This window comes from Mobula birostris, chromosome 11, assembly GCF_030028105.1.
Source record: "Mobula birostris isolate sMobBir1 chromosome 11, sMobBir1.hap1, whole genome shotgun sequence".
In the NCBI taxonomy this organism is placed as follows: Eukaryota; Metazoa; Chordata; class Chondrichthyes; order Myliobatiformes; family Myliobatidae; genus Mobula; species Mobula birostris.
Genome location: NC_092380.1, coordinates 26,195,842 through 26,213,125, shown reverse-complemented (window position 1 = coordinate 26,213,125; position 17,284 = coordinate 26,195,842). Strand labels below are relative to the sequence as shown.

General features: G+C 44.9%; 1 protein-coding gene across 3 annotated transcripts in view; it reads left to right on the top strand.

Annotated features, from left to right (window-relative positions):
• tnnt1 (troponin T type 1 (skeletal, slow)) overlaps positions 1-17,284 on the top strand; it is a 44,707-nt gene that overhangs the window by 18,133 nt on the left and 9,290 nt on the right. For 2 of the 3 annotated variants that reach the window (XM_072271954.1, XM_072271955.1), the window contains exons 3-8: positions 168-228; positions 2,249-2,365; positions 4,757-4,834; positions 5,330-5,443; positions 9,444-9,553; positions 16,017-16,107. In XM_072271954.1, the coding sequence (XP_072128055.1) occupies positions 2,267-2,365; positions 4,757-4,834; positions 5,330-5,443; positions 9,444-9,553; positions 16,017-16,107 (492 nt within the window). In that variant the 5' untranslated portion in view covers positions 168-228; positions 2,249-2,266. Of the gene's footprint in view, positions 1-167; positions 310-2,248; positions 2,366-4,756; positions 4,835-5,329; positions 5,444-9,443; positions 9,554-16,016; positions 16,108-17,284 lie in introns of those variants that run through there. The other variant, XM_072271953.1, reaches the window with a different exon arrangement.

Genomic DNA, 17,284 nt, shown 5'->3' with positions numbered 1-17,284 from the left:
CAAATTAGAGTATATTTGGCAGGTATACGTAAGTCTGATTCTACTCAGCGCCAGTTAGTGGTCCCAAACATATGAAAAACCTAACCTACTCACAGGCCAGTGTTACAGAAGATGGTTCACTGTGGTCACTGTTCCAGAGGTGATGCTCTCCCCTTTGTCTCTTACAGGTTGGTTGTTCCTCAGATTTCCGTTCCCAAAATCCCAGATGGAGAGAGGGTTGACTTTGATGTACGTTCTCCCTGGTAATCCTTGACTGTTCCATCTCACCATCTCACTGTACGTCTCGATGCTTCGATGTACATGTGACAAGTAAGACTAATCTTTCAAAATGTGTGAGGTGATGGGTTTGGGCAAGGGCAAACAGAGCAGAGGCATACACAGAACAAAAGGAAATGTAGAGGGCCATAAGATCTGGGTGCATGTCCACAGGCTCCTGAGAGTTCTGGGACAAAGAGATAAAACAGTGAAGAATTCTGACCTTCACTGACCGAGTAACTGAAAACTGGAACTATAATTAATCGAGGCATTGAGTTGAAAAGTCACAGCTTTATAGACCTCTGGTTAGGCTGCATCTGGAGTACTGCATACGGTTCTGGTTGCCCCATTATAGGAAGGATGTTGCGGATTTGGAGAGGGTGCAGAAGAGGTTTACCAGGATGCTGCCTGGATTAGAGGGCATGTTCCATAACGAGATGTTGGACAAACATGGGTTGTTTTCCTCAGAGCGGCAGAGGCTAAGGATGGAGGTTTATAAGATTATGAAATGCATAAAGTGAGTAGCAGACACTATCTTTCTTCCCCAGGGTTGAAACGTCTCATACCAGAGGGCATGCATTTAAGGTGAGAGGGGGGTAACTTGAAAGGAGATACGAGGAGTAAGTATTTTTACACAGAGAGTAGAAGGTGCCTGGAATGTACTGCCTGGGCTGGTGGTAGAGGCAGATACACTAGGGACTTTTAAGAGCCATTTAGAAAGGTACATGAATGTGAGGGAAATGGAGGGATATGGACATTGTTAGGCAGAAGAGTTTAGTTTACTTGATTATTTGATGACTAATTTAATTGGTTCAGCACAACATTGTGGGCCGAAGGGCCTGTTATTGTGTTGTACAGTTTTACGTTCAATAAAAGAGCAGCGGTTAGGCCGTAGCTAAACTACTGTACACAGTACCCCACACCTTTTTATTCTGGTGTCTTCCCCCTTCCTTTCCAGTCCCGATGAAGGGTCTCAGCCTAAAACGGCGACAGTTTATTCATTTCCACAGACACTGCCAGCAGTTTCTGTGTGTTGCTAGGGATAAAAGGGCTGGCTTTGAACTGGGAGGATGTGAGCTGTGCAGACACCAGTGTTGGACCCCAGCTGTTCACAATCTAGAATCAACGACCTGGATGGAGAAATTAAATATAATCTGCTGGAGGACCTCAGCAGGTTGTGTGTGACCTCCAGCATTTTGTGTCTGTTGCTCTGGATTTCCAGCACCTTCTGTTCAGCAGATGTAATCTGGTCAGGTTTGTTGATGCCCAGCAGGTCACAGTGCGTGTAGTGATTCGTTTTACTGTTGCCAACATGTTTCTCTTAATGTGGGAGCTTATAAGTACAAGGATATTATTGATAAATAGGAAAAGGAATGTCCTCAGGAATCTCAGCACAGAGCTGATGGTAATGTGGGGGTTTTAAAGGGGGCATAAGTTCAAGGTAATTACTGATAAACAGGAAAAGGAATGTCCTCAGCAATCTCACCACAGAGACGATGGTTTGAATGTGGGATGTGTTACCACGAGGAGCAGAGCAGGTACATTTAAGGGGAAGCCAGTGCAATAGGGAGTAAAGGAGGGAGGAGACCATGGTGGAGCAGCATTGGAGGAGACTGGTGTCAGCACTGACATGGAGGCTGAATGGCCTGCTTCTCTGCTATTAAATGCAGTAATTAGCAGTAAGTTTGCCTTCGCTGCAGGAGTTGTGCCGGATGGGTCCAGGGGTAGACCAACTTTTCCACCAGGCACACGCTGATAGGTGGATGGATAGGTGCCATCGTACCAAAATAGCCACAAAATATCACAGAGCAGGGAGTGGATCGATTGATTGGATTGCTCTGTGAGAGCTAGCACAGACCTGACTGGCCGAATGGTCTCGTTCAGAGTCACGTCAAAGGCGAGAAAGATCCACCGCAGTTGCTTTCAGATGAGTGCTGATTCACCAACTTATCTCAGCTCTCTTGTTTCCCCCACGTCTCCCTGTCCGTTACAGGACATCCATCGCAAGCGCATGGAGAAGGACCTGCTGGAACTGCAGACACTGATCGAGGCCCATTTCGAACAGCGGAAGAAGGAGGAAGAGGAACTGATCTACCTGAAGGAGAGGATTGTAGGTATTCCTCAGAATCCCTCCACCCTCTGACCACAAGGTTCATCTCAGATCCATTTTTAGCTGTAACTCTTTATTACATCACTGAGGCACTGAGATACTCATGAAACGTCCCTCACATCAAATCCCAATAGCAAGACACTGCAATGCTGAAACAAAAACAGGCAGTGATGGAAATACTCAGCAGGTCAAGCAGCAGCTGCAGAGAGAGGAAAAAAACTAACGCTTCTTACCAAAGATGAAAAGTTTCCAGCTCAAAGCACTGTTTCTCTCTCCAGCACGAACTGCTGAGAGTTGCTTCCGGCACCTGCTGCTTTTTCAAGATTTTGAATCTCTCTCTCAAACACCCACCCTGCCAAGGAAAGCAGTATGTGTCATCTTGCACATTTTGTGATTCCCTTAATGAGCACATCTCATGGAGAAAGAACGTGTTCCTCAACCACCCTCCTCACTGTGATGAGTTTACCCTGCCCAAATGTAAAATTAGGTATTTTGGTTTGCAAAGAGTGCCGACATCCTAGACTGCAGTTCTAGACCCTGGGATCAGGAAACAAATATTTTGTTACTTCTATTTTCATTTTACACTGGGTTTAATCTGTTTGTTTGACGGGGAGAGCTGGTTAGCATAACATATGAATGACTTTCCTGGAATACATCCAGTTAAAGTTGACAGCACTAATAGGCCTGGATCTGCTTTTGAAAATGCAGACTGTGGATAGTGGTGAGAGTGGGAGGTGGCCATTCTGTCCCGAACCATGTAGAATCAACAGTACCTACCTCAACAGTGATGTTAGCAGAGTTTACCACAGGGGTAAGATTTGTATCTCCTTATCAAGGGGGGGGAGTGGTGGGAAATAGTCCTGATGAAGCGTCTCAGCCCACTCCATCGATGCTGCCTGACCTGCTGAGTTCCTCCAGCATCTTGCGTGTGTTGCTTTGGATTTCCAGCACCTGAAGAATCTCCTGTGCGAGTGCAAAAATATCTTGTCCAAATGTGCTTTCCGTCCAACAATCCTTACTGAACGTTGGAAGGAATGGGGTTGGGAAAGGTTGCGGTGCATTTCACAGACACCAATTGTCGCAACCAGGGTTGTTATCTAAATACAGGCCATCGAGGCATTCGAACCTGGGCCTGTGCCTTCCAGACAAGGCTTCTGGCACGCGGGTGGAGCCAAGCTGCAGCTGTTCTGAGGTAATGCCTAATCCTCCTGTCCTGCAGCAACACAGAGATGTATACATTTAGCAACTCACCCGTGTGTATAATCCTTTCTGTTATAAACGTGACTTCGCTGAGCCAGACTCAATTAATTATTCTTCTCAGCAGTCGAACGGAAGCCAGGTTCTGTAGGGCTACTGACATCACAGCATCTAAATTAGTTTCCACTTTTGTAAGACTGGGGAATAGGAGCAGGAGTAGGCTATTCGGCCCTTGAACCTGACCCGCCATTCAGTAAGATGGTGGCTGTAGAGGGGCTGGAGTTCAGGCCGACCCATCCACCCGCCTGAGCCCAGCTGCCCAGATGTCCACAACTGAGCAGAGTGTGGCAGTCCTGGGCGTTGTGTCCGCCTGTGTTGTTCTGGCCTGAAATGTAATGCCCGCCATACCACCAGGCACAACTCGACCTGACCTGATCTCCAGTGATTAGTCAGAGTCAGCAGCCACCGTTTATCTCATCCACCTTCCTCAGTGTAATGAGCTTGTTCTGTATGAAGAGTCCAAACGTAGACGGGTAACCCCAGGGTGGCAAACTCCAGGAGTGAACCAGCGTGTGTTTACCCCAGACAGGACATTATCCCAGGGGTCTCAAGAACTCTGCCTTCTGTGGCTGGGTCACGACGGAGATCAGGCTGCACGTCTTCTAATTGCTGTCCTTGATTCTCTCAAGTACAGTATTATGAATCTAACACGTTCCCTCTTATAGACACAGTCATTGACTGACCCTCACAATCCACTGCACAGAGAGCTCCAAGGATCCACAGTCGTCTGTGCAGAAACCTCCCTTTATCTCCCCGAATGAAGATGTGGAAGCAGCTACTTAGGAAGTACCCTCTTTCTTCAGACCTTTCTCTGAGTTGAGGATGGTCCCAAACAGGAACCAAATTTATTAATGTACAAACTAGACCAGAGGAAGGCAATTTGGCCCTTCGAGCCCAGTATGCTGTTCAATAAGATTGTGGCCAAGCTGCCAGTCACCTGAACTCCCGTCTAACCTGGCAACCTTTGACCTCTTCTATGTTCCACTTCTATCATAAAAACCATTTCTGCCTGAAAAATATTCAAAAATTGCTTGCACCGCCCTTTGTGGAAGACAGTTCTGAAGACTCAGTACCCTCTGAAAGTAAAAAGTTACTTCAGCTTTCTCAGATGGGTGTCATCTGTTGCATCTGCAGGAACACAGAAGAGCAGAGAGAGCTGAACAACAGAGAGTCCGTGCAGAGAAAGAGCGTGACCGTCAGGCCAGACTGCTGGTGGGTCTTCTCTCCCATTACCTCACCATCTCCTTTCCTCAACCTCCACCCAGCACCATCCCAACCAGTTCAGCCAGTCACCTCTCCCCTCCATGCCCATTGGTCCACCAGATCACCTCTCCCCTCCATGCCCATTGGTTCACCAGATCACCTCTCCCTTCCATGCCCATTGGTTCACCAGGTCACCTCTTCACCCATTGGTCCACCAGATCACCTCTTCACCCATTGGTCCACCAGATCACCTCTTTGCCCATTGGTTCACCAGATCACCTCTTCACCCATTGGTCCACCAGATCACCTCTCCCTTCCATGCCCATTGGTTTCTCAGATCACCTCTCCCCTCCATGCCCATTGGTTTCTCAGATCACCTCTCCCCTCTATGCCTATCGTTTTGCCAGAACACCTCTTCACCCATTGGTTTACCAGATTATCTCTCCTCTCCGTGCATATTGGGTCACCAGCTATTTTGTCTCTCTCCCTCTCTCTACGGTGCAGGAGGAGAGAAATCGAAAGGAGGAGGAAGAGGCCAAAAAACGTGCTGATGATGACGCCAAGAAGAAGAAAGTCCTTTCTAACATGGGTGCACATTTTGGTGGTTACCTTGTTAAGGTAGGAGCTCATCAATGGCCCTAACAGTACAGACATTCCATGAAAACAACTCGACCTTGAATGTAGGGACGTCACATTGACAAAGAATATGAAATTGGAGTAAGAATAGGCTGTTACATCCAGTAAGATTAGTCCCTAACCAATGAATCCACTATCACTACCGCTCTCCTCTTTTCCCATTCCCTTCTGAGCCAGAAGTCACCATCTTTACCGAGGAAAACTCCTGCACTTTCCTTTCCCCTCTACTAATCAAGATGGAGCAGCAATTGGATGGAGAATTAATTAGCTTTCCTGTCAAAATTGAGTTGTTTCATTTCAGTGATAGATAGTTGGGGAAGTTGTTTCATCACTGGTAATCACAGGTTTCCTGGCCTAGTGGTATGCCTTCCCTTGCAGAAGAAGCAGAATTAACTGGATGATACTCAGTAATTTCTATGAAACTGAATCTTATCCTGTTCTGGTGTGGACAGTAACACAAGGTTCTCCCTGCAGCGTTCTAACGGGACAATGGTAAAGTGAGGCAGTGACCTCTGACCCCATGCAACCCTTCCTGCACTGGTGTTACAAGAAACAACTTAGTAGTAACAACTTACAAGTAAAATGTCCCAAACTTCATCATGGGAGGATTAACAGACACAATTTGATTTTAAGCCGGTGGCAAAGGTGTTGAGTGACCCAATGTTTGCTCAGTGAAGTGGGTCTTAAGGAGGGCTAGAGAGAAGTGGAGATGTTTAAGGAGGTTTGGTACCAGATGAGACAGAGGTAACGGTGGAGAGAAGGTGAGTAGAAATTTGCCTGAGGGTGGTGGAAGCACTGAGTGGTCATGTTGGTAGTGAATGCTTAACAAACCTGTGCTAAAGGAGTTACATCTCCAAGCAATGCAAGACTTAAACCACTGAGCTACCTGTGCTAGCGAGCAATGCAGGACTTAAACGGGTTACAGAGGCAGGGCAGGAGCAAGTATCTACCTGGGCACCACAGTGCAGATTTTGCAACTTCAGTGGAAGAATTTTACCTTTCACCTTTTAACTTTTGGGAGGATGGTGTTCATCGCTCATCCTGAACTGCCCTTGAGAAGGTAGAGGTGAGTGTGCTCCCAGAGTGTTACTGGGAAGGGTTTGAGGGCTCAGATCCAGTGACACTGAGGCAGTTACGATGTGACAGAAGGTGGTTTCTCCCTCTCTCCACCATCCTCCTTCTTAGAGCCAGAGGTTATAGGTTTGCAAGATGATATCAGAACAGTCTAGGTGTTGACAGAATGGTCTCTAGGTGTTGATGTAGTGGTCCAGAAGATGATGGAACCTTTGAAGTGTTGATGGAGTGGTCTAGTTGTTGACGGAGCAGTGCAAGTGTTGATGGAACATTCTAGGTGCTGATAGAATGTTTAGAGTGTTGATGGAGTGAACTAAGACCATAAGACCGGAAGGTATAGGAGCAGAATTGGGCCATTTCGCTCACAGAGTCTGCTCCATTATTTCATCATGGCTGATCCATTTCCCTCTCGGCCCCAATCTCCTGCCTTCTCCCCATAACCCTTCATTCCCTGACTAATCGAGAATCTGTCAATCTCTTCCTTAAATATATTTAAGGACCTGGCCTCCACAACCATCCATGGCAATGAATTCCACAGAGTCACCACTCCCTGGCGAAAGGATTCCCTCCTTATCTCTGTTCTAAAAGGACGTCCTTCTATTCTTGAGTCTATACCATCTGATCCTAGACTCCCCCACCATAGGAAACATTCTCCCCATATCCACTCAGTTGAGGCCTTTCAACATTCGATGGGTTTCAATGAGATCTCCCCTCATTCTTCTGAATTCCAGTGATTACAGGCAAGCCCAGAGCCAAAAATTGGCCCCCATATGGTAACCCTTTCATTCCCGGAATCATTCTCATGGACTTCCTCTGAACCCTCTCCAAAGTCAGCATATTCCTTCTTAAATACAGGTCCAAAAATTGCTCACAATGCTCTAAGTGAAACCTCACTAGTGCGTTATAAAGCCTCAACATTACATCCTTACTTTTATATTCTAATCCACTCAAAATAAATGCTAACATTGCATTTGCTTTCCCCACCACCGACTCAACCTGCAAATTAACCTTTAGGGAATCCTGCACAAGGACCCCCCCCAAGTCCCTTTGCACATCATGTCTTTAATTTTCTCTTCATTTAGAAAATAATCTGCACTTTTTTTTCTTCTTAACAAAAAAATGCATTACCACACACTTCCCAACACAGCATTCCATCTGCCACTTCTTTGCCCATTCCCCTAATCTATCTAAGTCCTTCTACAGCTGTTCTGCTTTCTCAGCACCACCTGCCCCAGCACCTATCTTTGTATCATCTGCAAACTTGGCCATAAAGTCATCAATTCCATCATCCAAATCACTGACATATAATGTAAAAAGAAGCAGTCCCAACACTGATCCCTGCAGAACACTAATAGTCACCAGAAGCCAATCAGGAAAGGCTCCTTTTATTCCCACTCTTTGTCTCCAATGCTCTATCTGTGCTAGTATCTATCCTGTAATACCACAAGCTCTTAACTTGTTAAGCAGCCTCATGTGTGGCACCTTTTCAAAGACCTCCTGAAAATACAGGTTCACAACATCCACCAATTCTCCATTATCTATCCTGCTTGTTATTTCTTCAAAGAATTCCAACAGGTTTCACAGGCAAGATATTCCCTTAAGGAAACCATGCTTACTATGGCCTATTTTATTATGTGCCTCCAAGTATCCCAAACCACATCCTTCACAATCGACTCCAACATCTTCCCGTCCACCAAAGTCAAACTAATTGGCCTATAATTTCCTTTCTTCTGCCTCTCCCCCTTCTTGAAGAATGGGGTAACATTTGCAATTTTCCAGTCCTCCAGAACTATGCCAGAATCAACTGATTCTTGAAAGATCATTACTAATGTCTCCACAATCTCTTCAGCCTCGACTTTCAACCCTGGGGTTCAAAACTACCTAGTCCAGATGATTTATCTATCTATGGACCTTTCAGTTTCCCAAGGACCTTCTTTTCCCTAGTAATGGCAACTTCACTCACTCCTGCCCCCTGACATTCTCGATCTTCTGGCATACTACTAGTGCCTTCTGCTATTTCCTTGTCCCCTATTACCACCTTTCCAGCACCATTTTCCAGCGTCCAATATCTACTCTCCCCTCTCTTTCACTCTTGAAATATCTGAAGAAACGTTTTGTATCCTCTTTAATGTTGTTGGCTAGCTTACATTCATATTCCATATTTTCCCTCTTAGTGACTTTTTTGGTTGCCTTCTGTTGGTTTTTAAAAGCTTCCCAATCCTCTAACTTCCCACTAATTTGCGCTCTATTACATGCCCTCTCTTTGGCTTTTTATATTGGCTTTGACTTCCCTTCAAATCAACTGATCAGCTCCTCTCTCAGGCTTCTGTGATTCCATTTACACCACTGCAATACTAATACATCTGGCTTTAGCTTCTCCATCTCAATATGAATTCTATCACAATATGATCACTGTCCTCTAAGGGTTCCTTTACCTTAAGCTGTCTAATCAATTGCGGTTCATTGCACAACACCTACTCCAGAATAGCTGATCCCCCGGTGGGCTCAACCACAAGCCACTCTAAAAAGCTATCTTGTAGGCATTCTACTAATTCTCCCCTTGCAATCTGGCACCAACCTGATTTTTCCAATCTACCTGCGTAATGAAATCCCCCATGACTAGCGTAACATTGCCCTTTTTACAAACCTTTTCTATTTCACATTGTAATTTTTAGCTCACATCCTAGCTACTGTCTAGGTGTTGATGGTGTGGTCTAGGTGTTGATGGTGTGGTCTAGGTGTTGGTGGAGTGATCTAAGTGTTGATGGAGTGGTCTAGTTGTTGATGGTCTGGTCTAGGTGTTAATGATCTGGTCTAGGTGTTGATGGAGTGGTCTAGGTGTTGATGGAGTGGTCTTGGTGTTGATGAAGTGGTCTACACAAGTAACTGCAACACCCGTTTCCTACAGGCAGAGCAACGGCGAGGTATGAAACAGACTGGGCGGGAAATGAAGAAGAAGATTCTGGCAGAGAGGCGCCGGCCTCTCAATATTGAACATCTGAATGATGAGAAGATGAGGTAGGGTGACCCAGGTCCTGCAGCTCCTCCTGTCCCTGACCGAAACCATTGTCTCATTCACTCAACCATTTCAATTCCATTGTAGATGGTGGCAGGTTTTACAGCCCACTTTGTCTGTCCTTCACACCATTGTCTCCCATGACTTCCTTCTTGTGCAATTAACGTAGTCCTTTATTGTCAAGCTGTCCCTTCAGATTCCACAGGAAACCTGAGAACTGGAGATTAAATTCTGAGATATTCTTAGGATGAATCCTGGTGAAAATTGGCAGGAGATTTGGACTCAGAGATGACGATGGAATAGCAATAGGTTTCTGTGTTTACATAACATTGGGAAACTGTCAGAAGGTATCACTAAAATGGTCATGGCGGGGTACTTAGAAAAATTCAAAGCAAAACCAACGTGTTGAAGTCTGTTGAAGAAGTAACTTGTGCTATGGGCAATAGAAAGCAGTGAATGTACTCTACATCGATTTCCAGGGAATTTGATATGTTACCACATCAAAGTTATGACAGTGATAAAAAAAATTTGGTGCAGGGGGTATATCAGGGAGGAGAAAAAAAGGGGCAGCATAAATCGGCCCTGGTTTAGTTGACAAGATGTGAAGAGAGATGTGCATCAGGGGTGGTGTGGGAGACTTAAATTTTTGTTGAAGTAAACAGAGAATTGGTTATTTGGTATGCGGACATATCTGGGAAAGTAAGCTGTGAAGGGGACTTGGAAAAGTACAAAGGGATGTGGGTGGAGCAAGTTAGAGGGCAAAGATCTGCAAATAGAGAATAATAAAAGGAGTGAGTTTTTTGTGGGTAAAATTAAAAAATAAAGGATTCTATCCAGATGATGAGGGACCACAGAGCTCAGACGTGCAGAGGGATCTGGGTGGCTGAGTGCACAATGTGTGAAAGTTTGTAGATACAGCAAATAATTAGACAAACTAAAAGTACGCCAATGTTATTTTTTTGGACAATTAAGTAGAGATGTGTTGTTTTGGTAATTGAAGGCACGTCTGGATGGTGTACGGTACTGGGCTCCTCACTAACCAAGATTTGGAATCATTTCAGAGCTCAGCTACAGGCATGGAAAGGTTGGGCAGATTGGGTAAGATGTGCTTGTCAGGATTTTGGGTTCGTTTGGAAATACCTATCCATTCTTGTAATCACAGGCACCATTCTTTAGCACCTCAGTTTTAGCAGTCTGTGTTGTCTCATCGCATTCACCACCCAGCCCACTGACAAGTGGGACTGCCAGTACTTTATCATAAGACCATAAGACTATAAGATATAGGAGCAGAATTAGGCCATTTGGCCCATCGCGTCTTCTCCACCATGGCCGATCCATTTTCCCTCTTAGCCCCAATCTCCTTTCTTCTCCCCGTATCGCTTCATGCCCTGACTAATCAAGAGTCTATCAACCTCTGCCTTAAATATACCCAATGACTTGGCCTCCACAGCCACCTGTGGCAACAAATTCCACAGATTCACCACTCACTAGCTAAAGAAATTGCTCTTCACCTCTGTTCTAAAAGGATGACCCTCTATTCTGAGGCTATGTCCTCTGGTGTTAGGATCCCCCACCATAGGAAACATCCTCTCAATATTCGCTTTATCGAGGCTTTCAACATTCGATAGGTTTCATTGAGGTCATCTGAATTCCAGTGATGAAAGGCCTAGAACCATTAAACGGTCTTCCTATGACAAGCCTTTCATTCCCAGAATCATTTTCAAGAAACTCCTTTGAACCCTCTCCAATGTCAGGACATCCTTTCTTACATACGAGGCCAAAGTGAGGCTTCACCAGTGCCTTATAAAGCCTCAACATTACATCCTTGCTTTAATATTCTGGTCCTCTTAAAATGAATGCTAACATTGCATTTGCCTTCCTCACCACAGACTTGACCTGCAAATTAACCTACAGGGAATCAAGCACAAGGACCTCCAAGACCCTTTGCGCCTCAGATTTTTGAATTTTCTCTCCATTTAGAAATAGTCCAAACTTTTATTTCTTTTACCAAAATGTATTACCATACATTTCCCAACATCTTATTCCACCTGCCACTTCTTTGCTAATTCTTCTACTGTCTAAGTCCTTCTGCCACTTCCTCAAAATTACTTGCCCCTCCACCTATCTTCATATCATCCACTAACTTTGCCACAAGGCCATCAATTCTGTCATCTAAGTCATTGACATATAACTTATTTTACTGCGGCATTTCAGCATCCTTCTAACAAAATGTGTGGAAGTGTAAAGTCGATATGGCTGGCATCCTTGCTGGCACTGAGTAATATCTGATCCTCTTCCAAATACACCAAGGTGGTGTATCTTACAATTCTTTTTTATTTTATTTAAAGTTCAAACTTCAAAGTACCTACCAACCTGTACGTCTTTGCATTGTGCAAGGAAACTAGGGCAAGCGAAGGAAACTCACGCAGTCATGGGGAGAACGTACAGGCACTGGCAGGAAGTGAAACCTGATCTTACAGTAAAACATTGCCACTAACCACTACGCTACTGTGCAGCCCATGAAATTTGTTAATTGAAACTGCAAAGGGGTGTGGTGGAGAATTGGTAGGAGGAAAATTGATTCAGATTCAGATTTATTTATCACATGTACATTGAAACAAACAGTGAAATGTGTTGTTTGTGTGAGCAAACAGTTGTGTTTCCTCTGGAGACGGGCATAGAGTCTATAGAAGTGAGGCAAAGCAGCAGTGAGGGCTTGGATCGTATACAAATTTCAGAGTTGGAGCTATCTTAAGGCAAATACATTCATTTATTATGCACTGTGTCATATGGCGTGGGAGATCACGGGCTTTCCATGACCATGACTGCTCTTGACAAATGTTTCTACAGAAGTGGTTTGCCATTTCCTTCTTCTGGACGGTGTCTTTACAAGAGGGGTGACCCCAGCCATGATCAATACTCTTCAGAGATTGTCAGTGGTTGCATAACCAGGACTTGCGATATGCACCAGCTGCTCATACGACCATCCACCGCCTGCCCTCATGGCTTCACGTGACCCTGATTGGGGAAGGAGCGTTACACCTCCCTTGTAGAGACGTACCTCCACCCCACCACCCATAAACCCCCAGGGCCTGACAAGGTGTTCCCTCAGACCCTGTGGGAGGCTTGTACAGAAATTGCAGGAACCCAAGCAGAGGTATTTAAAATATCCTTAGCCACAAGTGAGGTTTCAAAGGATTAGATTAGATTCAACTTTATTGTCATTGTGCCGAGTACAGATACAAAGCCAATGAAATGCAGTTAGCATCTAACCAGAAATGCAAAGAATAGTGTTATTTCCAAAATAACTGCAAATAAAAAGTAAGTGCTACAGCACACAAATATGAAAGTACTGAGACAGTACAATATGGGTGCAATACTGCTCAGCGCTGTGATGTGAGGTTCAGCAGGGTCACAGCCTCAGGGAAGAAGCTCTTCCTGTGCCTCCTGGTGCGGGAGAGGAGGCTCCTGTAGCACCTACCAGATGGGAGGAGAGTAAAAAGTCCATTGTTAGGGTGAGATGCATCCTTGATAATGCTTTTTGCCCTGCCCAGGCAGCGTTTATGGTAGATGTTCTCAATGGTGGGCAATTGGGTGCTGATAATCCGCTAGGCAGTTTTCACCACACGCTGGATAAGGATTGGAGGATAACTAATGTTGCTCCTATTGTTTAAGAAAGTTTCTAAGAATAACCCTGGAAATTAAAGGCTGGTGAGCCCAATATTGGAAGTGGGTAAATTATTGTAAGGTATTCTGAGGGATAGGATACATAATTATTTCGTTAGGGATAATCAGCATGGCCTTATGTGTAGTACATCATGTCTAAGCAATATTTTTTGAGGAGGTCTAATGAAAGCAAGGCAGTGAATGCTGTTATGTGGATTGTCAGCAAGGCTTTCGACTAGGTGCCACGTAGGAGGTCGGTCAAAAAAGTTCAGTCGCTTGACGTTCAGGATGAGGTAGTAAATTGGATGAGATATTGGCCTTGTGAGGGAAGCCAGAGAGTGGTAGTAATTAGTTCAAAATTCAGAGTACATTTATTCTCAAAGTACTACATACAACCTTGAGATTTGTCTCCTTACTGGCAGCCACAAAACAAAGTAACCCAGTAGAACCCACCAAAAAAAGACTGTCAAACACCCGGTGTGCAGAAAAAAACACAATTCATCCAAACGATAAAAGTTGGCAAATAACATTCAGAACTGAGGTTCATGAAAGTGAGGCCACAGCCATGAAGCTGGTCGCAGACAATCCTGGAGCCCATTAGTTCAGCACAGAGACGAGTAAACCTTGCGAGCAGTGAGCTGAACACCATCCCTCGCCTACAGCCTCAACGCCCTGACCTTTTCGATCTGCTGAACATCAGGTCATTCCTTCCTCTCAAACCCGGGCCCTGCACACTTCAATACACTCTCAGGCTTGGGATCTGCTGCCTCGATTGTCCCATACCCAGCCTTTCCAATCTGGCCCAGTGCTTAAATCTGTCGAACCTCAAATTGTTACTCACTCTCAGGCCTGGGCCCTGCAACCCGACTCATCCTCACCTCAGTTCTGTCACTTTGAACAGCCTCCGTCTGCTCCAGCAATGGCCAAACATTAGCTTGTTCTTCGCTCTCACCACCTCAATTCGACCTGTACACACCACGCCACAACTATCCTGCATCTTCAAGACTTCAACTCACTCTGCAAAAAATGCCAAGGCGGTTCAAAGCTCAACTCCAAAAGGGAAGTTACAGGCTATTAATTGTAGTGATCATTTCCGAGCAAGAGTGTGATCAATAAAGTAGTTAGTAGTTTTGTATACTGCCAGCAAGTCATCATTGTACGTCACCAGTGCCATCTTAAGCCTCCCTGACTGGAGGCTTGTGACTAGTGGAATGCTGCAGGGGTCAGTATGGGTCAGTTGTTGTTTGTCATCTATATCAATGATCTGGATGAGAATATAGTAAAGTGGATCAGCAAATTCATGGGTGACACCAGGATTGGCAGCATTGTGGACAGCAAGAAAAACTATCAAAGCTTTCAGCGAGATCTGTATCAGGTGGAAAAATGGGCTGGGAAATGGCAGATGGAATTAAACGAAGTTAAGTGTGAGGTGTTGCACTTTAGGAGGACAACCTACCAGCATGAGTGGTAAGGCACTGAAGAGTGCAGAAGAACAGAGGGATCTGAGAATACAGGTCCCTAATTCTTTGAAAGAGACATCAGAGGAAGATAAGGTTGTAGAGAAAGTGTTTGGCACATTGGCCTTCATAAATCAAAGTATTGAGTACAGGAGTTGTGATGATATGTTGAAGTTGTATAAGACACTGGTGAGGCCTAATTTGGAGTATTGTGTGCAGTTTTGGTCACCTACCTACAGGAAAGATGTCAATAAGATTGAAAGAGTGCACAGAAAATTCACAAGGAGGTTTCCAGGACTTGAGGATCCAAGACTTTATTCTCTGGAGCAGAGGAGATTAAGGGGACATTTGATAGAGATATACAAAATTATGAGGCTTATAGATAGGGAAAACACAGTAGGCTTTTTCTACTCTGATCATAAATTCTGCAGATGCCGGAAATCCAAAGCAACACACACAAAATGCTGGAGGCAGAAGCATTGAAGATGCCTTCGGACCCTCCTGAAAAAGAGTCTTGGCCCGAAACATCGACTGTTTATTCATTTCCACAGCTGCTGCCTGACCTGCCGAGTTCCTCTGGCGTTTTGTGTATGTTGTTTTTTCCACTGAGGTTGGGTTAGACTAGGACTAGAGGTCACGGGTTAAGAGTGAAAGATGAAATTTTTTTTTTTGTAATATAATTTTTATTGAGTTTTCAAAAAGAATACATGAAAAGATAAAATCTACCCTCCCCCCTCCCCTTAACCCTCCCCCCCCCCATATATAGTCCTACCTAAAAGGAAAGAAAAGAGAAAAAAAAAGAAAAGAGCCACCTGGGTGTTGGAAGGTTTCCACATGCTCCATGGGATTCAAAATAAATTTGGTATAATTATTCGTTACTTTCCCCAAGGGACCAAGGTCTTTATCGGAGCACTTAAATATGCCATCCTATCTTTTGTAAATAAGGGCGCCAAAGATGAAATGTTTAAGGAAATCTGAGGAGTAACTTCTTCACTCAGAGAGTGGTGGAAGTGTGCAACGAGCTGCCAGTGCAAGTGCTGGATGTGGGAACAATTTCAACATTTAAGAGAAATTTGGATAGACGGATGGATGAATGGGGTATGGAGGGCTTTAATCCAGATGCAGGTCGCTGATTATTAGTTCAGCTGGGACTAGATGAGCTGAAGGGCCTTTTTCTGAACTGTAATGTTCTATGACTCTAACCAATGCGTCATATATGGGATTAGTATTAGATTATATGTAATGAGCTCTGGTGGTCAGCATGGATGCAATGGGCTGAAGGGCCTGTTTTGCGCTGACTGACCCTTACATCTGAATGAAAGGACTTTGTGTTCTTGTGCAGAGAGAAGGCCAAGGAGCTGTGGGAATGGATGTACCAACTGGAGTCAGAGAAGTTTGATTTGATGGACAAACTGAAACGACAGAAGTACGAGGTATCTGTGTGTGTGTGTGTGTGTGTGTGTGGGAGGGCGGTGTGTGGGGGGAAGAGAGGGGTGAAACATTCTGGAGCAGAACAGGATACAACTACCTCTGGGAGGTGTGGTCCATGGGATAATGACTCAATTCATCCACAGGAACCTGGGGCCAAATCCTCCCTGAAAGCTGGAGGATGGAATAATTTGCAATGGTGAGCATGAAATAAAACCACATAATCTCTAAAAAGTCATTGTCTAGAACACAGAACATTACAAGCCCTTTGGCCCACAATGTTATGCCAACTCTTTAACCTACTCTAAGATCAATCTAACCCTTCACTCCTACATAGCCCTCCATTTTCCTTTCATCCATTTAGCTGTAAGATTGTCATTTCCTCCCTGGGAAATAGTCTCTGGCTACGCCTCTTATCATCTTATACACCTCTATCAGGTCACCTCTCATCCTCCGTCACTCTAAAGAGAAGAGCCCTAGCTTGCTCAGTCTCTCCGCCTAGGACATGCTCTTCAATCCAGACAGCACTCCTCTACACTCTCTCTAAAGCCTCCACATCCTTCCAAAAATGAGGCAACCAGAGCTGAACACAACACCCCAGGTGTGGTATAACCAAGGCTGCAACAGTACCTCACGGCTCTTGAATTCAATTCCCCGACTAACGAAGGCCAACACACCAGACGCATTCTTACAACCTTATCAACTTGCACGGTAACTTTGAGGAGTCTATGGACATGGGCCCCAAGATCCCCCTGTTCCTCCACACTGCTAAGAATCCTGCCATTAACCCTGTACTCTGGTTTGAAATTCGAACTTCCAAAGTGAATCTATCTATCCATCTATTTAGAGATAAAATGTGGAGCAGGCCCTTCCAACCCAACAAGCTGCACCACCCAGCAACTAATCACAGGACAATTTACAATGATCAATTAACTTACTACCTGGTACATCTTTGGACTGTGGGAGGAAACCAGAGCACCCAGAGGAATCCCACACGGTTCATGGGGAGAACGTACAAACCCCTTATAGATATGATGATAGAATCGAACTCCGAACTATGGAACTTCTCGAGCTGTAATAATGCCACGCTACCCGCTACACTACTGTGGGGAAGAAACATTTCGCACTTTTTTGGACTGAACTCCATCCGTCACTGCTCAGCTCTGCACCCTATCAATGCCC